This window comes from Haemaphysalis longicornis, unplaced genomic scaffold, assembly GCF_048455015.1.
Source record: "Haemaphysalis longicornis isolate Haplotype H1 unplaced genomic scaffold, Haemaphysalis longicornis Haplotype H1 scaffold_1, whole genome shotgun sequence".
Taxonomy (NCBI): Eukaryota; Metazoa; Arthropoda; class Arachnida; order Ixodida; family Ixodidae; genus Haemaphysalis; species Haemaphysalis longicornis.
Window position 1 is genome coordinate 345,545,236 of NW_027526203.1, and position 26,127 is coordinate 345,571,362.

At 45.0% G+C, this 26,127-nt stretch overlaps 1 protein-coding gene across 3 annotated transcripts in view; it reads left to right on the forward strand.

The window, feature by feature from the left end:
- Positions 1-273: 273 nt before the first annotated feature.
- The window catches only part of LOC144153469 (cyclin-D-binding Myb-like transcription factor 1), a 44,338-nt gene continuing 18,484 nt past the window's right edge, over positions 274-26,127 (forward strand). The window contains exons 1-10 of one of the 3 annotated variants that reach the window (XM_077685126.1): positions 1,130-1,254; positions 1,964-2,112; positions 2,439-2,545; positions 6,363-6,453; positions 8,034-8,110; positions 12,312-12,426; positions 13,751-13,838; positions 20,449-20,591; positions 22,901-23,054; positions 24,428-24,508. In XM_077685126.1, coding sequence (XP_077541252.1) covers positions 2,046-2,112; positions 2,439-2,545; positions 6,363-6,453; positions 8,034-8,110; positions 12,312-12,426; positions 13,751-13,838; positions 20,449-20,591; positions 22,901-23,054; positions 24,428-24,508 — 923 coding nt within the window. In that variant the 5' untranslated portion in view covers positions 1,130-1,254; positions 1,964-2,045. Of the gene's footprint in view, positions 2,113-2,438; positions 2,546-6,362; positions 6,454-8,033; positions 8,111-12,311; positions 12,427-13,750; positions 13,839-20,448; positions 20,592-22,900; positions 23,055-24,427; positions 24,509-26,127 lie in introns of all 3 variants that reach the window. The other 2 variants (XM_077685119.1, XM_077685112.1) reach the window with 2 other exon arrangements.

Consider the following 26,127-nt stretch of genomic DNA (forward strand, 5'->3'; position numbering starts at 1 on the left):
CTCATCCTCCATGTCCAAGCTCAAGGAAAGCATTCGCTTTCCTCCATGCATAGCTCCATGGCCTGTGGTGAGGCCGGCTGCTTATCAAAGATATTTACTGGAAATTAGGCCCTACCAAATGTGTATAAAAGTGGGGCAGCTACAAGTAGCTTATTTTAATTATTCTTATCTTTTCTTTTTATTATCCGTGTTTCTTTTGATGCCCTTTTGCATAGAGTTAATCGCCGCCATTTTGAACGCAGCCGCTAGCGACGCCAGCGCCACTAAGTTTTTGCGACTACGCAAAAAGAAAGCGTTTTACAGATGCGCCTTTTTCCACGTGCGTTCCTTCTGCTGCTGTTGTAACCTTCATCATAGAGCCTTCATTCTGTATTTACGTCTTGATCGTTGGCACTGGTCGGTACTGGTCATAGTATTTCAATTTATTTTTTATTCTCTGCTCTCATAAGGGATCAACTCTGCATATGTCAGAGATTGACAGCAACGAAGACCGTGGCGAAAACTGAAAGCTGGACTGGCTGGACTTCCGTAAATCCGGCACCACGTGAACTTAGTTCGTAATGTGGTGCGGCTATGAAATGCAATACCCGCAGAAGACAGACGCGAAGGTGAAGTTTACCGAAGCAGCAAGCTCGTCTGTGTGCGGAGTGATTTAAGTGCGCCTGTCAGGTACGAAAACAATGTCGGCTAGCGGGGGACATGTCAAAAAAAAGCGCGTAAGTAAAAAGCATCACTACCTCTCGGAACCGAATGACTTTGATGACTCGGATGGAGAGAAGAGAGACACTGATATAGAAAAAAGAAAAAAGCATCGGCATGTTGCCGAGCATAACGTTACTTTTGCTGAAGAAACGCCGTCCGAAGAGAACGAAGAGTTTCCTTTTCTTCTGAACGAGCACCGAAGTGAAAAGCGTAAAAAGAAAGGCGCCAAAACTGGCGAAGGTGAAGCTGTTCAGAGGCAGGATGATGAACCTGAAATGCAGATCACAAGCTACAACACCCCAGTGCGGGAAAGCGAAGGTTTTCCGAGTGAAAAGAAGCAGAAAAGGAAGGACAGCCAAGCTGAGTTTGATCAAGTAGACGTCAATGTTCAAGGCCGCAGCGAACGCAAGAAACGCAAAAGGCACCGGGAAAGTTTTGCCGAAGTGTACAGTGCTTGTGAAGCTGAAAATGGCTCTCAGCTTTCTGGTGCAGGCGGTAACGAAGAGAGCCCTTCTTGTACTGCTCAGGGTACGGAACGGCATGTGGCGAAGGGTAAGCAACTTGCCAATGCTGATGATAACCGAGAGCTTGCTTCTCGAATAGCAGGAAAAAAATACTGTCGCGAAGCACCGTCTTCTGGAAAGCTCGCCAGTGCTGGTATTGAGTCCAGTGTGCCGGATCAACAGTTGGAAACTGGGGATGATGTCAGTAGTTGGGATGCTGAGACTAACCAGACTTGCACTCCAGGGTCAGTACGCAGAAAAAAAAAGCACAAACTTAAATCTGCTGAAACTTGTGTTGATGCCAGTAACCTGGCGTATTCTCCAGTGCAAACTTCAGGAGCTGGTTACTCTAAAGATTGTGAACAGGAGGCAGCATACAGAGATGGCCTGGGAACAGTACTTTGCAATGAACTTGATGGACTTTCCAGTGAAAATAACGAGGCTGGTGTCACTGAATGGGAAGGCTCAAACCTGCAAAAAGCCTTAGGGCTTATGCCGAAGAAAAAAAAGCAGCGACAGCTGCTCCACCTTTCGGGTACTTCTGACAGCGGTTTTCTCACCACTCCCAGTGTAGACGGTAGTCCAGAAAGGATGGCGGATGTGGACACGTTGGAATTACCCATACCAAAAGACCTTGTTCCTGCACAGAGCCGCCATTCTTTCAATGAAGTGATGAAGGGTTGTGCTTCAAAGAACAAGAAATCTACTGGGAAAGCACCCTTATCATCAGGTTCAGCAGCTTCCGTTCCTGCTTTCAGCTCATCTCGAAGCCAAACAGAATGTGGAAGTGAAACCTTATTGGACAGGGAAAATGGCAACTCCAAACTAGGCCACTCAAGCATGTCCAGCATTAATACTGCAAAGAAGGTAAAAGGCGCTACTCCACGAAAACGTAAAGGCCCCACTGGTGAGTGTTGAGTGAAGCATGGAGGTCTAACAAGCTGCGTCCTACTGGTGTCAGAGGATCCATTTTCTTCCTTCAGCTCTGTAGGGAAATCTTGTTTCAGCTGCCAAATCTGTGTGTTGCTGTGCTGAGGAGCAGTCATTGCTTTGAAGTACTTATGATTTTAATGCTTTGGCAACAGCAGTGTATGAGCAGCTTGGGTTTCGGTCATGGCTTGAAATGCATGACAGCAGAAAGGGGCTCACGCATGTTTTTGTTCTTGCAGTTTCATTCAGCAGATTTGTTGTCAACTTGTGTGATGCCCCCCCCCCTTTTTTTTTCTTCTTCAGGAAAGCGGAGGCCGTCATCTGATCCTCCACCCTCTGCAGCTGTGCTAGAAGCGGCCTTTTATTCTGATGATGAAGGATCATCCTCTCCCCCTGACCCGCTCTTTTTGGTGTGTGTTCTCTCATTATAATTTAGAGCTTTCATTGTGCTTGCTTTTTGTTTGTTTGTTTTTCATGCAGGCTTTTTAAATTCCTTAGCACATTAACTTTTAGATGTGAAGACCTGTACGAATAGGTGCTGTGCCAGCATAAATTGTGCTGAATGTGATGGATAAACCAGAAGTTAATGTCTATGTGAGCTGTTTTCTAGATAGCAAAAGAATGGTCCGCGTTATTTCAATTTATACATAGCATACACTAGGGCTGCCCCACATAGCTGGTGTTCCATGTTTCCGGCGTTGCGCATCTGACAGCTTGGCATTACTGCTTTGCGATTAGACGCTTTTCATGTGTGACTGCAATGTATACAACGATTTATGTTTATTTAGGTGAACTTTGCATGTTTCCAGGGAGCTGTCAAGTCGTCATCGAATGGGTCATGAGCACAAAGCGCTGTATCCACTTTGGCCACTTATCGTTCCCCATTGCTGCGTGACAAACACTTTGCATATACTAGGGATTCTATCAAGGTCTGACTGGGTGAGGAAGTGAGCGTAACCCATCCTCAGAGCACATCTATTTCTTTCGAATGCGGCCACAGCGTTGTGCACAGTCTACAAAGCTTATTTGTGGCATGGAGCCATTGTCATAGTCGATGCAGGGCTTAGTCCTCGAGTAAATAAATGTATCGTCTGCTACGGTGAAGCAGACGGGATCACAACAGCAAAAGAATGGGATTTCTTGAGGAGTAAGTTTTGAAACAGTGAACTTTGTTGGTGGGCTACAATAAAGTAAATACTTCCGGCCGCCAGAGAAGTTCAGTGGATGTAAACGTTATGCTGCTTGTTACATAGCATGTGCTTCTCTTGCTCAGGATGTTTACCAAATTGCGCATTTCATATTTGCACATGCTGGTTTGAAATTAAAAGTCACTGCGACTTCTAATAAAAGCACGTACGAAATAGAAAATTCAGAAATAAACAGGCTGCTGTCATGCCTGGCAGGAAACTTTTCGCATGGCCATTGTTGCAGTGCAATGTCCCGTACACTATTATGGTGCATTTTAGGGCTCTAAGTAAATTTCAACCATGCATAGCCAGCCAAAGGCACCTGAGAAATGTGGATGAACTACTGCCTTAAAGGAGTAGGGACACGAAATTTCAAAGCTGAGAAAACTATGTAAAATGCCGTTCAATATAACATATTTTAAATCCATTGGAATCCGCCAGCATGAGAAAGCCCAGAGCGGGCCAGCATGACATCATCTGCTCCTTGCCCCAAACTGCCGACATTGGGGCTCACGTGACACAGCCGACGCGCTGGCTGCGGTTGGCGCGCACTGCTACGCCGTGTGTACACATCATGGTTTTGGCACTGACGTCATGCTGCCAGGGCACGTGGGAATGGTGAAGACCTCGGCCGGTCTGGGCGCACGCATGCGCTCGCTTGCGCGCGCGTCCAGACTGGCAGCGGTGCGACAAGAATGGTGACGTCACGAGCGCCGTCCTGTCATGGCGGCCGCTTGGCGAATACATGATGCCGTAAATAATTGTTTACGCTGCGATTGACCGTCTAATGTGCCATTCTATGATTAGTGGGCTGGTAGGCACCCAAAGCAGCGAAAAAAACCTAACACGAAAATTTCGTGTCGGTACTCCTTTAATCGCAACATGAAAGCTTCCAGACTGGAACACAACATAGTTATTGTTTGCTGCCAGCACCGCAAACATGGGGGCCTTGCACCGCAGTGCCCCTGAGCGATTAAATTCTTAGTGCATACTACCTACTCAAAGAGCATAAAAGCCGGTGGTGTATGTTCAAGGGATGCCAACATGAGCTATGCAGGCGCCGGCTCGTGTCAGGATCTCCTAACTTCCCTGTCTCATGGTATGCCTAGGCCCTTACGACATACAGGAGAGCATAATTAGTTTTTTTTTCACCGCCTTGTTTCATTCAACTCATTTTCTGGCATAATAAACCTGCATCTTGTTGCAAACACAACTTGAAAGACAGGCAGCAAAGCAGGTGAATGCAGGATAAGTGCTGCATTTCTTAGCCCTATTAGTCCCGCCTTTTGGTTCGTGAACACACACCAACTTGCACTTGCACTTCTGAAACCAGTGTCTGTTGTTTGCATGTCCCTCAACTTGGGCTTCAGCACTGGATTGGCTTTGGCTTTCAACATTCGGGGGAGGGGATTGACTGCCAAGTATGCGCTTGGGACTTTCTTATTAAAGAACGGCATTAAGAAGAGTAGGTCAGGGTTGGTCTGGACTAGTGTTTTGTACATAATGTAAACAGCAGCTTATTAAAAAAAAATAGGAGTGTTTCATTGGTTTAGTCACATGATTGCGTTTTCTTTACCACATCTGACTGCCATTATGAAGTTAACATTAAATAAGTGACTCAGTAATCAGAGTTTTGCATTAGCATTTTTATTTACATGTGCGTGTGTGGAGGCCAAAGTGAGCTGGAGCTGTTTCCATTATGTGCCGTCAAGGCTTCACAGCCTCCAACTGATCGAAAATCTAGGGGCGGAGTCATTGTGCTGCTGAGTTTCAATTCTTTTTCGAGAACTAATTTTACAGCTCATTAAACTAACTTCAGTGTTTGAAATGGGACTCAAAATGGTTCCTTGCCACTGGTGCCACCAAGGTTTAATGAGCTGCAAAATTTGTTCCAAGCGATGCATCAAAAAACTGATTGTCCTATTGCACTCACCAGGGTTCATAGTGTTGGAAAATGTAAAGATTACAGTTTTATGACCAACACAGTTTTGTCTATTGTTCCTCCAAAAATGGTTAATTACCTCTGATTATCCCGGGAATTAATTTACCAACTAAAAAAGTAATGCCATATTTGAAATCAGTGGGGGGAAAAGCAGCACGCCTGGCAAGTTTGACAGAGTTTACTTAAAAATAAAGTTTTTTTTAAGAGCACTGTCCCCCCCTGAAGTGAATGCATCGAAATTAATTTTACCGCAAAATTCTGAGCAAGTGCCCCCCTGCAGGCAAGTCGTGATAACCACCGAAGTGGGGAGGGGGTGCTATCCCAGAACGACACAAAAATTCAAGATGGCGGCAGCAACGACCTCCCGACAGGAAAAAAGATGCGGACTGCACATGCACCTAACATTTTGCCAAAGCATATTAATCATCGCTCTCAAAACCACCTAAGACTCCTCCTCTGAGTCAGTGCCAAGTTTGCAGAATTGCGCTTGAAGTCCGCTTGGGTCTCCTGGCGCGCTGGCTACATTTGCCAGTCCACCATGCAGGTCGCCTTCCCCTGTGTTGCTCATGTCACAGACCTTGAGGGACCGTACCACAGTATCCTCGGGTGCAGCGGCCCATGCCTCGGCAACAAAATTGAGCACACGCTTCCGCCGAAAGAAACCGACACCGCCAAAGTCGGGCTGCTAACCGCGATTGAATTGGATTCAATTATAGACTGGCCGTGGCAGGCCAGTGTTGTTTGGGTGTGGTGGATTTTGGGATACAGACACTGGAGCGAAGGGGGAGGGGCACTTTCCCTCAGCAGTGCAGAAATGTGAAATAAGCAGTGGATTTAGGGAAGTGGGGGGGGGGGAGGCTTACACGGGTGGGGATCCTTATTCGGAATTTTACGGTATGGTGTTCTGGCTGCTTTCGGTTTGATTTTTATAATTTAAATATCATTTACAGCGTGAAAACCAGAAACAAATATAGAAAATTTGTTGTCAGTACTCCTTTAATGATTTTTATTGGGCATGTGGTTGTTGCATATGTTCTCTGCCGTATTACAGGCATTTAAAATTCTGGGCTACTCGCTTCTTCTTTTTTCTTTTCTTAGGAGTACCTGAATGGAACTCATGGCTACCCCGCCATTCATTGCAAGACGAAGCCATCCGCAGAAATGATAAGTCTGTATGAGGCAGAACAAGGTGTGGCTCAGAAACTTGCACTACAGCACTATTTCAAACATAACGTGGTGATAAACTTGGGTTTACGAATGTGCACTATTTTTTGGCATGTTCTCACCATTTTGGGCTGCTTCACCTTTCACCGTGCTCGTGTTTTGTATTATAAATTTAAATTTCACAGGTAGTGGAGGACTAAACTGACAGTTATGTTCTTCAGGTTTAAGTTGCTCAGTTCTGCAAAACTATTAGCTTTCTGACTCATTTTTTGAAGAAAAAGAAAATTGTTTTTTTTTTTTTTCATTATGCAGGGTCTAAAAGTAAATGGGGTGGATGACCATTTGTCAGAAATTTGTACGTGTGGCTCCTGCACATCTTGACCCCAGCATACATTGTGTCTCGGCTGCAGCAAGTGCCTGCATGCCTCTATCGGTGTGCATGTTGCTGCCTTCAGCACTGCCTTTGCAAGTTGTGCAAAGATTAGCCCTGCCTGGACTTGTGTTTAGTTTTTTTTATATAATTTATGTTTTAAGATTTGTGTATTGTTATTTCGTTTATTTATTTATTTATTTTTTAGACCTCTATTAATAGCAGCATTGGTGCAAGTGTAGTAAGCAAGGGCTCGGGGGTTCGCCATGAAAAAAAAAAACCTTTTCTGTGAGCCAGTGCTGCGAGGGTTGCTGGTGGTTTGGCAAGGCTATTTCTTTGGGACTCCGAGACCTTTCTAGACTCTATTCTAAAATTGGCTGTTTTCTATGGTAGAGGAATTAGTGAGAACGTTTAATGTGATAATTGGTGACGAGTGCATTGATCTAGCTCCCAAGCGCGTGCACTTCTCCTTTTGGCCCCTTTCCACTGAGTGATATGATTGAAAAGGTAGTGACCCCGCTCCTAGGGAGGAGTCCTTCTACTCTACTCGCTGTCTCACCCGCCGCGGTGGCTCAGTGGCTAAGGCGTTGCGCTGCTGAGCACTAGGTCGCGGGTTCAATTCCCGGCCGCGGCGGCCGCTTTTCTGATGGAGGCGAAAAGCAAAAACGTCCGTGTGTACGAGATTTCGGCGCACGTTAAAGATCCCCAGGTGGTCGAAATTAATCCGGAGCCCTCCACTACGGCGCGCCTCATCGCCTGCGTTGCGTCGGCGCGTTAAACCCTACAATCAATCAATCATCTACTCGCTGTCTCCATCCTCGTCAGCCACCGTCTCTGATGGGGAAGAAGAGGATCTCGGTCCCACTGATGACTCTGCTTCTCACCTTAGTGAGACACTAGTTGTCCCTCGTTAAGTGAGATCGTGGCAGCACTTTTGCATCCATGTATGGGATGATCTTTGCGTGGAGCCAAGCTACGTGGCATTCTGTTGTAGAAAGCCGGCAGATCTGTGAAAATTTTAGTTTGGAAGGAAATAAAAGGCCATACAGGTTCGTTAAAAAAACGAAGATTTTAGCATGACTACCCTTGGCTCCTTCTTTAATAAGTTGGCTTAACCTGCCCTTTTCATCTTGCCTCTAGCATGGCATCAAGGTATGGCTTAGTACCTGTCTGTCTCACTAGGTCTTGTGCTCTTCCTCAGCCATGCTGAAACAGCCTTCCGATGACCTTTGCAGGGCTGTCTCTTGACTATGGCAAATACACTGCTGATGAGGACGGAATTCTGCTAAGAAATGTCCATGACATTGCTGCGGTAAGTTTGCTTTTTTCTATATATAGTGAAGACATTTTTTAGTGGAGTATTTTTGAACTGCAATGATGCAAAGTAATTTTATGCACTTTATGCAGTGTGCTGTACAACAAAATTTTAGTTGTCATATAAAGCATTTTTTGTCTTCCAAAGAATTTTTGCTTTTACTGCACATCCATCAAACATTGTTTGGCAAAAGGCTGTTAGCATCTTAGCAGCTCATGTGAAACTGCATATGCCAAGCTAGGACAATAGCCTACCACAAAGTTGCATGAATGGTACCTGCAGGCTTATATTTGATCAAGAGGCCACCATGCCACCACCCGATTGCATTCATATTTTCTTCTGCATCTCATGACTAAACTTTTATATCGCCAGAACACACCCTGATGCTGCCATCTTGCTTGCAGTGTACCATCCACCAGAGAGGTGAAATAGCATGTGTTGCTGTAAAGTTCTGAGAGAACACCTCTGCCTGAGATATTGCTCATTTACCTTTCGAGATGAAGTATCTTCTTTAATAATAAAAAAAACATCGTCAACCCCATAAAACCACATTATCCGTGATACCTTTGAAATCCGGAAAGGTTCTTCATCTAAAATGCCTGATTTCCCCTCCTGAAAAATCATCAATGATTTGTCCGCAAGCACCACTGGTGATCCGATTTCGATCAGAAATCGGATCACCAGCATGTCAGGTTTGATTGGTAAGATGAGAGCAAAGTAGAAGTGGAACTTTTGAGAAGCAGAGAAGACATTCTGCCAATACGTTCCAGATAAGACATTCCACATCAGCTAATGTCCAGGTGCGCAAAAAAGAAGAGCCAGCAGATGCTTCCTGGGTGTAGCAGTTCAGGTATGCTCTCGGCCATTGTTGGTCCTGCTCCTAGAAGAAAAGGGCTCTCACCACCAAGGGGAACCTTAATAAGCCATCACACCAGGGTATTGTGAGCTTCGTGTCTGAGTCTTAGCCGTCTCTGACGAAGGATACTGTTCTGGTGTCCTTCAAGCACTGCGGAATCTCTGGCATGCCCAAACATATCTGAGGGCAGGCAACTGAACCATTGCCTGGCCTGCAGAGAACCGGCGATGAGATCCGATGCTTGGGAAAACATGGTGGACAAGACACCGCAATTTCGATAGTGACAGTGACGCGTCTTTCGATGGATCCAATGTGTACGAGTGAGGAAATGAACGTGGGTGTACCATGAATGTTTCAAATGCAGCCGCTTTTTGGTCGTTCTGGCAGTTTACCCTAGAGTTCGCTCATCCAGGATTCACACAGGTCCTTGAAAACCTTGAAGACCCTTGAATTTAGCAGTGTCATTTTCAAGGCCTTAAAAGTCCTGCATTTTTTTTTTTTTTTTTTTTCGTTCCTTGAAAACCCTTGATTTTCAAGATGATAATCAGTGGCTCTGTTTTTTTTTTTTTTACTAGAATTTAAAGTGTTTGTTACGGGTTTAAGGTGTTCACCAATGTTAAGAAACATTGTAACAATCAAGCTTCGGTGTATTGCACAAAATTGCAAAAAATTTAGCAGGTGTTCGTTAGAAAGAAGCAACGTAAGGAACAGAACTTCTCAATCCAATCCATGTCGTGATACAATCCAATAAAATTCAGCTTCTGTTCTCCATATTGCGCCTTCTGTCGTCGCCTGTGGACACTCGCTCGTTGCATGCTTGCTGCGCCTCGTATGCTACTTTTACGTTTACTTTCATGCGGCAAATGATGGTGGAAGTTTGTCATGCCTGGGAAGTGCACGTCTCAGCAGTCATAGCTGAGTAAAAGCCATACAAAGACAGGGTTGTGCCAGACCCAACGAATGCGAATCGCGTGAAATGCAAACCATGTGAAAATATGTTTCACACTTTGTCAGTGAGTCGCCGCTAAAAAGCCACGACAACATAAAGACAGGAGGTAGTACAGTGAAACCTCGTTACAAGAGACACTCAAGAGATGTAAGAAATGTGTCTCTTGTAACCAAGGTCTCTTGTAAGCAATGTTACTAACATGGGGAACATCGGAAAACCAACCAGGCCACTTTCATTCAAATGTCTCTTATAAATAACCAAGTGTCTCTTGTAACAGTGTCTCTTGTAATGAGGTTTTACTGCTCCTAAGTACCTGGTGCGGTGCATGAGTGCCCAATCCGTCCATGCGGTCCCAGCACAGTCATTGTGTGCAAGGCGCATGAATTGGTCACAGGTTCAGATATTTTGTGGACATTAAAGGTGGCAACATCTCACCCCTACTAAAGTTCATAATTACACACGAATTACCTCTTCAATAAAATGTTCCCTGATAGGAGAGTTACGAAGGCCTTCTGTTGTGGAGAGAAACAGTGCACATACGGGGCATGCTGTTGTGATCTTGGGCCATTTTTCTTTCATTTCTTTCAGGCGTGCAAAGGGAGATATGGAAACGCGGATTTATGTCGTCATGTTTGATGGGTCTGCAAATGATTACTTACATCAAAGCAAATCGATATTCAAAAATCTGCAGTCTCAGGAAAAACGGCTAGCAGGAGCAAGGCAGTTGAAAAGATGCATTGTCGAGGAGGAGATTGACAACGCGACAAAAATAAAAGCAAAGCTTAGCTTGCAGCAACAGCTGCTGATTTAATATGCTCATACCTTTGCTGACAAAGCAGGAGGCGCAGGCTACATTACCTGCATTTTGAAATCAGACAGCCTGAGAAAAACAAGAAAAAAGAAAAACCTCTAATCACCAACCAAGGAATAAAAAAACGAAATCTGGGGGAGCGTTATGCACCTATGTAAATATTGTGCACTTATGTTCTTAGGTATTGCTCAATAAACAATGCCTGCATTGTGTTGAAAAAGTTATGAATATCCCAGATAAAGATCACATGAGGGTCCTTGAAAATGTGTTTTTCTAGTCCTTGAATGACCTTGAAAACCCTTGAATCTTTGCTTTAAGCTAGGCGTTCTCTCAGAACATTACAGTAGCATCGTGGCTTTTGCTCAAGTTCAAAACTAGTTCAAAAATATTAAGTCAAGTTATGTGGGTCACATTTACGAATGAATGACCAGGTATCAACGTGGCAACTTGAAAAAGCATCTTTAGTAGTTATTCCTTGAGTTATTAAGAACGCATTTTCCTTGCTTTACTGGCAATCTTTCATGCAATGGCAAGGGTCTTGGAAGGTGTTTAATGAAGAGAACACTGAAGCAATTCCTCAAAACCTCCTTTCCAACTTCGAGGAAAAAAAAGGATTAATTTTGGTCATCCATAACAGGGATCCACTTTGATTGGACACTAACCCAAGCGGCAGCACAATATTTGGTGGTCTGAGCTGTGGGACCCTCGCTAACGATGATTTCGGCCAAAGCTCGGCCATCCAATCCCACCACATGTGCCTGCTGAAAGTCTTCTTTTCCTACTCGTGATGGAGGGTGTTTATGCCTCGCGGTAATTAGGATTGAAACGGCTGAAAGAGGGAAGTTAAAAGAAGGTGGTCACTGTGAGCTCTGAAAACTTCAGTGCATTTTGCTTCGGGTGTATTTGTATTGGTGATAGCCGGGGTGTGACGAGGTCATGACTGGTGCTTCAAAGCTGAGCTTCGACCTCTTGCACCACTAGGTCATCCCTGCATCATTGCTACTCTGCGGCCACTTGGCCGTGGACCATCATTCCTCCAGTGATGGTGAGGCTTCGCGTGGGAGACCTAGTTGGAGGACGCTTGGAGTGAGTCATTAGCTGCACACAGTGTTTGACTGGGTGGTGCGGGGCCCCCTCTATTTTGTGGCCGAAATTCTTGGTGAGCTCGTCCTACCTTGTCAAGATCATAGGGTTCGCAGCTGAACTCACCCAGCAGCTCTACAGCTATCCAGTGCAGCGCAGGCTGGTTTGAAATGCATTTGTGACACTCAGCCACGCAAGAACCCCAGTGAATGCTTCGTTGTTCACAAAGCATTAGCATGGCTGCTACGGAGCATTGAATCCTGTGTTGGCGCTGCCATTCGATGTGGTGCCAATGCCATTTGGCCGCTTCCATAGAAAGTATCGGACATGCACCTCTAGCTTTGATAAATCTGAAAATGTAAAGAAGCTTTAATGGTGCATTGTTGCAGACTGAGGGGGTAAAAAGCTTCATTCACGTGGCTTCTGCTAGCTGTGATATGGCAGTTCTTTAATAAGGAAAAGGCAGTTGTCAATATAATCCTTGTTTTCCTCCTTCCAGTACTACAAGATTCGCTTCCCCTACATGATTGTGGGCCATTGTGGAGATTATAGCCGGGAAGTACAGAAGCAAGTGAAAAAGTTGGTGAAGGATTACAATCTCGTGCGCATGTTGGGTAATCCTTTTTTCTTCTTGTTATGTGATTAACCTTCATCAGAAACATGGTGCTTGGTACTGGCACGCTTTGCTGCATAACAGCAGGCTTATAGCCATTGTAAAATATTTTGTTATCAGCGGACGAAGGGAAGGGGCTGGCAGTTTGTGATGCTGGCGTAAAGGGACACTGAAATGAATTTGTCAACGTCCCGTTTTTGCTTGCACTGCGTAGACTGGCTCAAATTAACACACTTTTCATCGTTTATCCAGTTGATAAGCCGGTAATTATTTTATAAAGCGCGAAAGAAGAAAAACTACCATGCGCGGTTTGCGGTGCCCGCACCAACTGAAGGCTGTGACGACGGGAGGAGATGCACCTTGATTGGACGATGTCCAAAATTAGCATTCAAACAAATTTCGGTTTTGGTTCTGTAAAACAACATGCTTGACATCCAACGTGATCGTTGGATGGGCATTCTCGATGACTCAATAATCGCCATATTACGCTTCTGCCATGTTGTTGGCTGTAAAATGCCTAAGATAAGCCTCCGAGGACGGCTTGGAATCATAGCGATCACTAGCCAAGGCCTGCGCAGTGGATGAACGCCCTCTGTGTCACCGCAGACGCTCAAATTCCATGCATTTTCCCCCCGTATTTGGAGCTTGCCTCACTCATGCCTGTATCGTAAAAAGCGTGTTTGCACCAGGCCAAGGGTCTGCTGATTCTGGCCTGTGCCCACTGCCGCAAGCAGTCGGTGCTTATGGCAACAGCATGCAAATGAGAACTGGCTATTCTGGTCGTTCGTTTTGTAAAGATTGGTGACCTGCAAAGCTCGACGTAGTCGATGAAGTGCAACAAAAAAAAACATGTTTGTTTGTATTTCGGGAAAGAGGATACTTTCTATCCACTATTTGAATAAAACCCACAATCACACGAAAGCGCCACAGAAAATGGGCGCGGATGCAGAGAGGAGGACAGCATTTTTGAATTGATTTTTCTACTAAATAAATCCGCGTAAACGCATTCAGACTGGTCATAACATGGCCTATGGACTCCGGACTACAATTTGCACTAGTAATCCCGCAATGTTTACAAATCACTTCAGTGTCCCTTTAAAGGTATTCCTGAAAGTTTGCTTGCAGTTAAATTACTTTGCTCTTAGAAGAGGAAGAACATGCTATTAGAATATGCTCTTAGAAGAGAAAGAACAAGTTAGCATTAGAAAATGCTCGAGGTGCCTACACTATTCAATTCTGTGCTGCTTTTTGTGTAAAATAGTTTTGAATAAGAGCAATAATTGTGTGCTGAAATTGCATTGATTAGAGTGTCTGGTGCCTCGCAGGAAGAGGACTGCCTTGCAGAACACTCCATTCTGCCTACATGCGAGCTCGAATTTTGTTGGATCCCCATAATGAAGTTGCAAAGAACATGTAAGTGTGCTGCTCTCTTACGAGGGTGTCTACCAACATGGAAAACCGGGAATTCTCATGGATTTTGAATAGTCTGGAAAAACTCTGGAAAAACTCATGGAATTTGTGCTTCTATCAGGGAAAATTAGCTGTACCTTATAAACGAAGTGAAATTCACGGTAATTCTGGCTCACGTAAAAGCAAGTCAAAAGTGGACAGCCTCCGGAGCGGTTGCTGATGGCACCGTCTGAAGTCACTGGTCCAGTGAGAACTCGCTTCATACAGCTTGCAAGTCCCCCCTCCCGACCCCATGTTAGCTCCCCTTGTGATCTGGCATGTTTCCTAGACTCCTGAAAGGCGGAAGAAAATGTTGTGTGCCACGATAGCTTGTTGTGGCAACGTAAGGGAGTCTACAGGGGCAGGGGCAGTAGTGGCTTTCAATCCTATGCTGGAACATCTGGCACCATCTACTGTGGCTTCTAGTATCTTGAGGCACGTTGGGAATATTTGAGTTTTGAATCTGGCGTAATAACAAAGAAACACATTTCTCTTAATTTTCAACTTTAAAAGTTCGCAGCTGTGTTCAAAATTCGTCTTAAAGGGACCCTGCGACACTCTTTAAGCAGTGCAAGTAAACCTGCGCGACGTTTAGATTACCCTGCCAGGAATACCTGAGCCAAATATTCCCCATGCACGTGAAGCAGTGAGCACGCAAATTGCTGTGAAAGATGTGAAAAAACAACCGCGCTCTCTTCAATTTTTCTCATTATGCACCCCTGGCATGGCCTAAACGACTTCATTGAGGCTGTCCTATTGGTGGTCGCTGGTCAACTTCACGGCTTATTTCTCGCATTTCCTGTGACGATCCGCCATCACCGGCGCTGTGTACCAACCTCTTCTACGCCTGAACCTGTGCGCACAGTTTCGGCGTTTCTTTTGTGTTTTGAGTGCACGCGGAGTTTGAGTGATGAACTCAATCCTCCCCTTTCAACTATACCACTCGACAACAAGCGTTTATTGCTTCAAAAATGCCCTACCAGCCTGAGTGCATGCTTGCGAGCAGGCAGCCATGCCTGCTTTTTTGTGGCACCAGACTGGAAATAGACCCCTCCACGTTGCCGAGAAAAGGAGAAAACTCCCCGGCCTGTGATGTATTGAAGGCCGCCGAAGAGAACGCCGCGAGCCGCCCCCTTCTCCGGGAGAGAGCGCGCAGCTTTCGTTGCATTGTCCGTAGTCGAGTTGAGAGGGAACAATTATGCACGATTTCTCATCGCACGTAGTTTCGGTGATAGTGAACGGATTTTCATAATTCTTGCGGGAGGAGATTGCTGGGACAATAGACTACCCCAAAATACATTCCAAATAGTCGATGGTAAGTGCTGCGGGGCCCCGTTAGGTATCGAGTATAAACATTGTACCCCGTTTTAAGAGTTACTTTTAACTGCAAGCCGGCACTATATTCCGCTGCATAGAAAGACAGCATGTTTCGGCTTTGCAGCTTTCGCTGCATGCCAAAAGAACTTTACATGGAGTCACTATAGCGGGGTGTAGTTGAGTTGTTTCTGATTTCCAGTGTGAATCTCAAATAAGCTCTTCCCGCTCATCCTGCGGAGCGCTTTGATGCTAGAAGTATGGCAGCGTTGAAGGGCACCTAACGGGACGGTGTGTAAGATGCAGGATCTCCCTTATCCAAACAAAAATAAACTCTTTGAAGCAGTGAAGTAAACTCTTTGAAGCACTGACGCAGAGTGCGAGCTGAGAGCATGGCAGTACGGTTTTACCATTTTTTTTTTTTTTTCGATATTTCATTCACTGAATTTTACTACCACTTTGTTTTGTTTTCTTTTTGAATGAAATAAAAGTTACTGGTTAGCATTCAGACGTTATTGCATATGGCATATTTTATTTTATAAGGTGCTTTTTAGAGGGTGACAGCACCTGGTGAAGTGGTGTCAACCCATGTTGACGTAAAACAGATTTCTCTCTCCCTCAGGGAATTTATTAAAAAGACTCAGGGAAATCCTGGAAAACTCTGGGAATTTGAAAATGTCAACTTGGTAGACTTTTTGTTTTCTAGTTAAAAGTGATCCGGTACAGTTTCTCACACCATGGGCTGGCAAAATCAAATTCTGGTTTTTACATTTTTTCGGGCTGCAAAAAATAGCGCCCACGCTTATCTAGCCTGGCGAAGCTGCTTCTGTCCGCAGGTGGTAGGCTTAAGGGACCAATGGCACTTCACACTGTTCGGGTTGCAGCAAATCGCGGAGTTACAAGCAGTTAGAACTGTTGTAAACAACTAACCAGCCGCAGTGGCTACTTTTTTGATGGGGGTGAAAAGCAGAAATGCCTGTGTGTCGATATTTCAGCGCACGTTTCTGTTTTCCGCGGACTTGATGGATTTCGTTTGCCGCTGACATGCAGTGACGGTGACCAGCAACGCGAAAAATGTAACTCAATGGGTGCAACAATGGGTGCAACGTAACTCAATGGGGCGACAGCGACAAGTGAAAAAAATTAATATGCTGCTGCCAATGCCTTCTTCATCGCTCGTCGTCGTCGCTTGCGTGCAGACTGCTTCTGACCAGCAAAAAGTGAACGATGGCGACGGCCTGTCACTGTCACCACACCCCTGGCGGCCTGTGTAAAAAATTTTCACTCGTCACTGCCGCCCACACTATCTGTTTGCTGTACCCATTGAGTTATCTTTTTCGCGTCGCTCATCACCATTGCTGCATGTGGTTACCCCTTTCAATTTGTGCCGGTAAGTTATCGTTTCCAGTAACTCTCGAACATGCACAGTCGACTCCCTCAATCATGGTATACACAGCATCTAAACTTTTGAGACAACGTCCACCCCCCTTTAGGGGTGAAATGTTCAATGTAGTACTGAGAAACCCCAAAGATCGCCCACCCCCAAAAGTAGTGCCAGCTTCAACTCCTTCGCTTACTCCACTCACTCCAAGCTCACAAGCTCACTCCAAGAAAACGTCCAGCGGCCGTGAACACCGCCAATGTCTTGATTGTGAACAAAAGACACAACCTGTCCAGTTTTTTTACTTGATATCTCCACAGCTTTGGTTGGCGGTGTGGCCACTTTTTTTGTAGTTTTTCGCACCTGACCCGAAAGCTCACCCATACCGTATTTTTCACTTGATATCTGCGTAGCTTGGGTGGGCGTTCTTTTGGAACCTGTACGGTACCTCCTGCTCAAAGTCCGTAAAAATCTGGAAGATAGCACACACACACACGCACACACACACAAAAAAAAAACCTTGTCCCATGTGTGACCCACTTGCTGAAGTAGCCATGGTAACGACGATGCTTCAAAATGTGGGCTGCAGCGTCGCCAGCAAAAATCGTGAACACGCGGGCGAATTCAGGCATGCAACCATGAAATGCATGCTTTTCGCCTTGGACTACTACATCATCACAAGTCGCCGAGGCAGCAAATAGCCCTGTCTTTTCACAGCAATATCTTTTGTTAGCGTGAGCGAATATGCCTGCTATTTCTTGGGCTGACCTCTAAAAGAACTAGAGAGTAGATTTCTGACACTTTGAAATCCATCTCAGGGGCCCTTTAAGGGTTGCTTCAGATGGAGGTACCTGTCCCTCATCCCTCATGGGAAACGGCCCGGTGTGAATGAGTGCTGGCAGCGGCATGTGCCGCCTCATTACCCTCGAGAGATTCGTGGCCTGGAGACCAAATTATTTGTAGTTCTGGAAGGGATTTCGCTTGTAGAATTGTAAAGGCGGGTTGCGATATGCGTCCTGTAGGCAACTTTGCAGGGAAGGGGGGGGGGGGGTTTGTTCCCTCCGTTAAGCCCTCTGTTTACGCTGGAAAAAATAAGTTGATAAACACTGGTATGCGAGTTATTTTGATTGACACGATGCAGGGTGTTTCTTTCCTAGAAGTAGGCATTACTTTTACTTGGTCAACAGAAAGGGTAATACGCTAGGATTTTTTTTTTTATCTTGTGTTTTGTAAGCATCGACATTTATTTTTAATTTCTCTGGGGTCTAGTCAGGTTTAGTTAGGCAATTCATCAAATTATCTCTTGTTTCCTCATAGTTTTTTTCTTAGTTTCTCAGTTTTTTTATTTGTCTAGAATCTCGTTTGGGGCAGAGGGAAGTTAAACTTTTAACAGCTTAGGTGCAGAAGGGATCATTTTGCCTACCTGGGCTTCTCTGGGCTGTTTCTCGTGGGACTGTGATGGTGTTGTAATGTCACTAACATCTATTTTTCATTTATCCGAAGTCTAGTAAATGTATATAAATATTATATTCAAAGCATCGCTTATCTAGTTATTGCTCTGTCAGCTGTTATGTTTTAATTATGGGAAGGTACATTTTCTAACTCCTTGGAAAAGTGGCTGGCTCTGTATTGATCGAATGTTGAATAAGAACAATTAAAATTTTTGTTTCTTGTGCAATTTAAAATTATGTTTGCAATAATTGCAAATTATGTTTGAATAGAAATCTGCTCCCAAGCAGTCTTGCACTGCTCCAAAACTTGCTTTTGGCACTTGAAAGGTGCTCCAAAACTCCCCTTTTATTGCTCCAAAGCTGCTCCAAAAGGCTCAAGACCGCTTCCACCCCTGATGTTGATGACGGGGAAGTTTTGATCCCAGCCATGGTGGCTGTTTTGGTGCGTGTGTGCGTGCTTGTGTGTGTGTGTGAAGAGGGGGGAGGGGGGGGGGGGGGGGCAGAAAACACGAATGCCCGTGGGTCCAGACTTTAGACTTCAATGCATATTGAGATTGAGACTTCAATGCATATTGACTGTGGCACGCCTCATAGTTCAGGTGGAGCTGTGGCACTGTAGGCGGACTCGCCTCAGGTGAGTCCGCCTTGCTAATTCATGACGCACGGGCTTAAAAAGCATCGGGTACCGACACAGAAGGTTCTACAAATTTATAGAAATGTTCGTAACGACCTAGTTTGCTTCTTCTGACGGCCTAGTTTGCTTCTTTCAGAAATAGATCGCTTCTTAACTGAGATAAAAAATAGATAAGAAACATATTTTGGTTTATCAAGTATTCACTAGATGGCACTAGCAGCCTAGCAAGCAAGAGATTTATTTTGTTATTTCAGTACGCAAGTGACATATCTCTAAAATGGGCAAACTAGGCCGTTTTGAACGTTGGCATGTATTTGTAAAGCTTTTCGTATTGGTGCACGATGATTTTTAAGTACGTGGGTCAAGAAGTAGTAACTCCCATAGGAACGTTAACAGGGAGCCCCCCCGTAAAACCCCAACTTATTGTTTGTCTTTTGCTTTGGGATTTTTTTTTTTTTTTTTAATCTCATGTTCAACTTCATAGGCGTTGTGGTGTGTCGAAACCCAATAACATGGAGAAATAGCTTTTGAAAAGGCCCGGCCTTCTTTGGTACTTCAGACACAAAGAAAGAACTTAGCTACAGAGCACCACACTAGCATCTCTAGTGAGAAAATTTGCACTAATGAATAATAAATACGCAATGCATGAAATATGGTTTACATTCAAAGTCGTACTGTTCATAGAAGAAAGGGGGAGGAGGAGTGGTAAACTTTATTAAGGCAAACCTTAGGTGCTGAAAGTCTGGACACCCGCCTGGTGGGGCTTTCTTTTAGTCTGGGAAACCCTGGCCTGCACTGGCCACCTGGGCCCTCTCCACCAGGTTACACTAGGAGCTGAGGTTAAAGCTGGTCAGCTGTGCCACCCACTGCTCGTGTGTAGGTTGGGGATTACGAGTGAGGGACAGGGTTTGTTGACACCCACATACCAGATGGTATAGGGTGCCAGGGTGGGGACACAATTTGCAAGATGCGGGGTAGAGGGTGGGGTACATTGCATGGAGTAGGGTATTGTGGCAGTAAGAGTTTGTTTCTAGTCATTGGTTAATGGAAGCTTCGGTTCTGGATAGGTGTAACTGGGACAATATATGAACAGCCACGCATGTCTTGTACTTTTAAATGCCCCCTCCCCCTTGGCAGGGGACTTCCCCTGGGAAGGGGGGACATTTTGTCTTTGCCGCGTATTTAAATGGCTTTGGGTGGTAATTCACAGTTGTTGCTGTGTGGTTCCCTCAAGGCTAAATAAAATGATTTGTGGAAATTGAATCTGTAGAGAATTAATCAGTTGCCTGTGAACATTACTCAGTGGCTCATCATTAGTAATTTTTGGAAGTGAACTAAGAGCCGGAGCTTTTTTTTTTTTTTTTTTTGTATTTCCAAACTTGTTGCAATTGACTTAAAGTTTTGTGAAATATGTCAACGGGATCCAGTTATGTTTGATGCATTTTCTTCTGTGACTGTCCTGTACTCTGATTCGAAGTTGTGGTTTTGATTTGCTTCTTGCAAGTTTCTTGTGCAAAGGTTTCTGGAAATTCTACTGAGGTTGGGCTAAGGCTTAGGGGTGTTGGCTAATTAGTGCTGGCTGTTAGGTTATTGTTGAAATCTCATTACGGAAAACATGATGGTTGGGTGTGTACTTTGTGGTTGAAAACAGTGGGGGAAAAGAAGTACCGGAAGTGTCTCATTCAAATGTCTGTTGTGAATGTTGTTGCAAAGTGGTGGCATGCAACCTGCTGAGGTGCCTTTATGTATTACGCTAACCCTGCAGATAAGTATGCAACCTGTCTTTTATTCCAGCCCAACTAGCCATCTGAAAGAACAGGTGGAGCGCTTGTATGCACAGATGGGTGCCAAGTGGACTGAGATGGCTCAGAAGTTGGGTATCACAGCTGAGCATTGCAGAAGCATCCTCCGTCACGATCAAGAGAAGAAGACCTTCGGTACGCACAAATGGCGGGCTTGGATGGCCAAGTTGATCGAGTCGTATGGTCATATAGATTTCTTTTCTAGGGGGCTTGACAAAATAGTTTTTGGACAATGAGCAGCACTGCTACCGTAAAGGATGCAGTATTGTGGGATGTGTCGTGATATTTTCTTACACTGAGACACTGATAATATTTCACCATCTTGGGCCACTAAAAGAAGTGACCATCATATCAGAAAAGCTCATTAGTCTCAGCTTCTTTCTTATTGTCTTCCCATTACATGAAATTATGGTGCTCAATAGAGTGAAGTCACGATGAAAATGGGGGCCTAATCTCATGCACGATGTTTGAAACCCAGGTAGAAAGAGGCCGGTAGCTTGCGTGACACCCACTCTGGGTGTATAGCGAATGGGGAAAATGGGTGAGGCCACTAAATCCGCCCACCATCAGATAGTTTTTTCTCTCCGCAAGTTGTGCACTGAGCTTGCACTGCTCTAAAGTCTGCTCTCACCATGACGATCGGCCAGTTTGCGATGCCCATAAAGGAAAATGAAAGTGGGCAGGAACAATCGGTTGGAAGGTCATGTAGGCCATTTTCCCAGCACCTCGAAGTTCTTATGTTTAATTTTTTATTGGTGTCTTGTTCAATTTTTTTTTTTTTTTTTTGCTAATGTTCTCCCTCTCCCTTTTCTGAACTCTCCCCACCCATCCCAAAGTGATATCTTGCGTACGCCACTGGCTGGAATTAATGTATATAAAGGGTAGGAATCAAAAAGCTTCAGTGGCATGGAAGAAGTATAGCCAACCATTCAGTGCAAATAGCAGCTCCTTTTAAAGGATCACTAAAGTGTAAAACTTAGTTGGCCTATATCGGTATATTAATACACCGCTCACAGCAGCAATTGTTTATTGATGCAGAAAATGCTAACGAAATAAGAACAGGTGTCACTGCCTGAACACTTTTTTTTTTGTGACATCACAAATTGTGAATGGTGAAAGTGGATTGACGGAGATTGCATAAGAGTAAGGTTGAGGCATCGAAACATCAAATAAACATATCGTGCAACTTGTGCTCTTAACTTCGATTGGTGAAATGTTTCGCCTTGGGTTTCTAGCGCAGTCAAGAGCTGTATGCAGGTGAATGCGAGAGTCTACCGCCCCCATTTAGTGGCAGCGTATAGTGTACAACAACCAGCAGCAGAAGTTGGAGGTTATTAGTGCACTTGCTGTGCTGCCACGGTGGCCGTCGGCTGCACTAGTGTTTTCTGCACCTTCTACCGGGTGGCAGCACTGAACAAGAGTACATAGGGGGGGTGTGATGGCCGGCCAGTCTGTAGTGCTACCTTCTATTTTACATGGGCATAGCCATCATCCCGAAGGCCTGTTCTCATTGAAAGCCAATGGGAAAGATTATGTTTAGTACCATCTTGGTGTGGTAGGACCCTGGCACATACTGCACATCTTTTAACGTCCTCCTTAGCTGCACAGGAAAAATGAAAAAGGTAGGGGAAAGAGAAATTCCAATTTTAACTGTTCATCTGCTTATGAAACAAGGCATTTTTGGCGATTGACCAAAAGCCAAACAGGCTACGAAAAGTATATTCTTTGAATTAAAATAAAAATATATTCAGCCTTTAGTGTCTCTTTAATTTCAGCTTACTGACTTCGTGATTGAGGTTAAGAGATGCAGGAGGGATTATTTTTGGAGGCACGCTTTTCTAAATGCTCTTGTAGCGAGTTAATTTTGCAGCAAGGGGCAAGTGAAGGCCATTACGAGTAAAGCGGCGGATTGAGTCACTTGCTCAGTCATTTTTGTTACGTGAAAGAACTGTGTGCTATGTTAAAGGTGGAGCTTTAGTTTTGTGAATCTCTCAACAAAACCTGTTTAAATGAAGCATCTCGTTCTGCAAGATTATCTAGATACCACTCATTAATGCTCACAGAAAATTTGACAATTACATCATGTTTTGCTGTTTGAGTTCAAGATTTCATTTTTAATTAAGATGGTAAAGGAATTGGTGCATGTGCCATGTGTTGGGTTATATTATAACAAGTGGGGAACCTGCCAAATGCTTGTGTCATTGTGCATGCAAGGGCTGAGGTGGTATTAGGCTGAAGTCTTCTTTGAGCACTAGTTGGCTGTGGGAAGCAGGGTGGTGCAAACGACCAATGGTGGCTGCTGTGGGTCACTATTAGCATGCTTCTATCTAATAAAGTCGAATTGCGTAAGTTGAAGACTAACCTCACAATGGGGGACCAAATCCTTGTTAGTTGTACCAGGGTATGGGTACAGTTCAAAATGTGCCATTATCCTCCTCTTTCAGCCACTGGTGCTTGGACAAAAGAGGAAGATGATCTTCTCCAGCAAGCAATGGAAGAACAAAGTAGTGGTGGAAGTCTGAAGCTAAGTGCCATCGATTGGCAGAAGGTGTCCCAATGTGTGGGAAGGAGAACTGCACAGCAGTGTAGAAGGCGATGGTAAGTGTGCAGACAACGCTCCTACAGACGATAGTTTTATGCGCGTGCACGTACTCGCCGATTTCGCCGGTGGACACCGTGATAAGGCACTGACATGCCGATCGGTCATCGCTCCCGCGATATTATTAAAAATTTGGGAAGCTTTACTTGCCAGTTTTAAGGACACATTCTGGAGACCTTTTATTTTCTCTGAAAGTAATAAGTGACCATTTTTCGCATCTGTATCTATAATAGCTGGCCTAACACTACTTTCATAGGCCCACAGAGATTGCATCGCATCTCGGTGCCCAGACGAACTCGTGTAGTGCTGTAGCATGTCAATTGTGACAAGTACTTGGGGGTTGCTTGAGGCTTTGTGTCGTCGGCATCAGTGTCACTGCCGGGCTCCTTTTGCGATTTTCTCAGCACATCCTGCACAATTGGTTCGTACTTCACTTGCTCAGTTGCAATAATGCAAGAGTTGGCATAAGAGTCAGTGTAGAAGAAGTCCTCCAAAGCCAAACCATCAGAAACGACCCCGTCACTTTACAGGCACCTCCATGCTCCTTTTAGGCCAGCCTGATTTTATTCCTCACCATATCCAAGTGCATGAGCTGCGAACGGAGTGGAGTTTTTTTTACTGTCCTTTGAGCTGTCGTGTTCTTCAGGGGCACTCGCTGCTGCAACGATCAGCTACCGCCAATGTGCGCACATCACACTTTTGGCAATTCCCTAGTCAAGCGGCTGAACCGGCGACGTGCAGTTTGGTGGGGAAAATCGCAGCTCAATGTTTAACATTGATGTTCATTGTCACGATGGGTGCCACAATCGCCGCTTTTTGTTTGAGTGAAAGGACTTTCCGCAAAAACACTTATGGTGATTATGCACATGGGAAACAAGCAAAAACAAAAGTCAAATGTTTACCCAGCACGGCGGGAGCATAGGCCGGATTTTGTGAAGGGGTGACTGTCATTTCACAAATGATGTTGTATTGGTGTGAAAATTGCATGTTTTATTGGTGTGGGGTTTTTTAAAGCGAAGCTTTGGTGTTCTCACTGAAGGCGTCTGTAGCGCGAATGCGCCAGGTTAAGTGAAAGAAAAAAACGCTTCTTGTGGCCAAAATCGAACCTGGGTGCCTCACGTTATGAAGCCAGCGTCTATTTCTCCATTTTGACATGGTCGAAACTCGATCCAAACTCGGGTGACAACCGCAGAATCTGTCGCGACAAAGCTTTGAGTTCAACCATTGTCGTCGTCAGACGGGGGGGGGGATGCATGATTTTTGAAGTCATGTATATTTGGTACTCTACTCTATCATGGTTTTGCCTGGTGCTCGGTAGTTCATTTACTTTTGTAAGCACCTTGACAAGGAATTGTCTCGCTCTTTGTTATAGGACTCTATTGCAGTTGAAGCCTGATATCAGCTCGGCGATGCGCAAGTGGAGTCCGTACGATACCATTCACCTCATCTGGAGGTAAGCTATGGGCTTGCTATTGCGTACTTGTTCCCTGTGCTCAGAAATGATGCATGTCAAGGGAAGCACGGATGTTGCGCCCCCTAATGGTGGGAGCCACTTTTGCAAAACGCACAAGAGAGTAGTGAATCTTGATATGCCAAGCTTCGAGCTAATTTGTACGTGTACTTTAACCAGTGGGGGAAAACTTCAACCAGTGGCACAATTGGATTTGTGGGGCAGAGAATAAGTTGTAGCTGCAAATTTCATTTGCACTCCTGGTGGTACCGAGAGTGCCTGAAATGTCTTGTTGGTAAGGCGCTGTGACATCAACTCTCTGAGTACAGGGTGTAGAACTGAACTGGGTGTAGAATATTTTATGAGAATTTGCGCTATGGAGGGTCAGTGTGCAGCTGATTGTCGGCTGTCACGCGAGCAAACTTGGGGCCACCCAGCTGCATGCGCATAATTGCGAGTACTTTCACCAGCATGTGAGCAGATCTACGAAAGTCAAAGCAGTGGCGTACCATGAGCCACTACATTGGTGTTTAATGAAGTTCTCTATGTGAATAAAACGTGCACTGAAATTTTCTCATTTTTTAAAAGTGTCTCATGACTTATCACATTGTCATTTTCAGTTTTGTCATAGTAACACTTAATTTTGCAGTTATTACTGTTATTGTTATGATAGCACTTCTATAAACTGTGGCCGCAATTCACAGAACTTTTCACATGCGAGATTTTTAAGGCCATTTTTGGATTGGCTGGTGGTCGTGTGTGGTTGGTTTCCCACAAAAAGGGATGCAGTAGCCAAGATTCCAGCTACCACAAACTGCTCTTAAAACATCTTGCGTGCACACAGCTTTGTGAATCGGGGCCCAGGTTGGCAAGACTTTATTTCATGTGTTACCATTCAAGTTTCAGGTATTCAAATTACTGCACTGCAACTGTGTACAGTATACGTGTGGGAAAAAAATCAAAATGTATTTAAATGTAAGTGGTGTAAAATTTCCATCATAAAGCAGCGTTACAGGGTGGCTGGCTCCCTTTTGACCCTGCGCACTCCAAGACGGTGAAAAGAGCAATCGCTCACTCGCGCCTGGAATCGGCTCTCTCCAAGTCATGTCCCCACTCTATGCAGGCTAGCTTTGATAAGCGAATTGAAAGGCTGCTTTCAGCCGGCTTCCCGTGCATGGTTTTGAACTCAGTCGCTGAGGCACTCCTCAAGAAGAGTAAAGGAGGCACCTCTAGAAGAGCACCTGAGCCAGGGCAAAGTACAGCAAAACCCGAAGTGGTGCCGTATATCCACAAAGTTGCCCATCACCTCAAGAAGGTGGCCAATAGGCATGGCATTCCAATCCTGTTCTCGGCGCCGCGTAAGCTGGCCCGACTTTTCGCGCGCACTTCTTCCAATGGGTGCAAAAGGCAAGGATGCAACAAGAAGCATGCTAGGCCCTTTGCGGACTGCGCTATAGGCGTCGTATATCAGATTCCACTCAAATGCGGGAAAGTCTATGTTGGCCAGACCGGCCCATGTATCAATGACCAAGCACGGGAACATGAATTGTTGGTAAAGAATAAAGGAAATGCGCATTTGCCCGCGCATTGCGATGCCTGCAAGTGTGAGCCCCTTCTGGGGG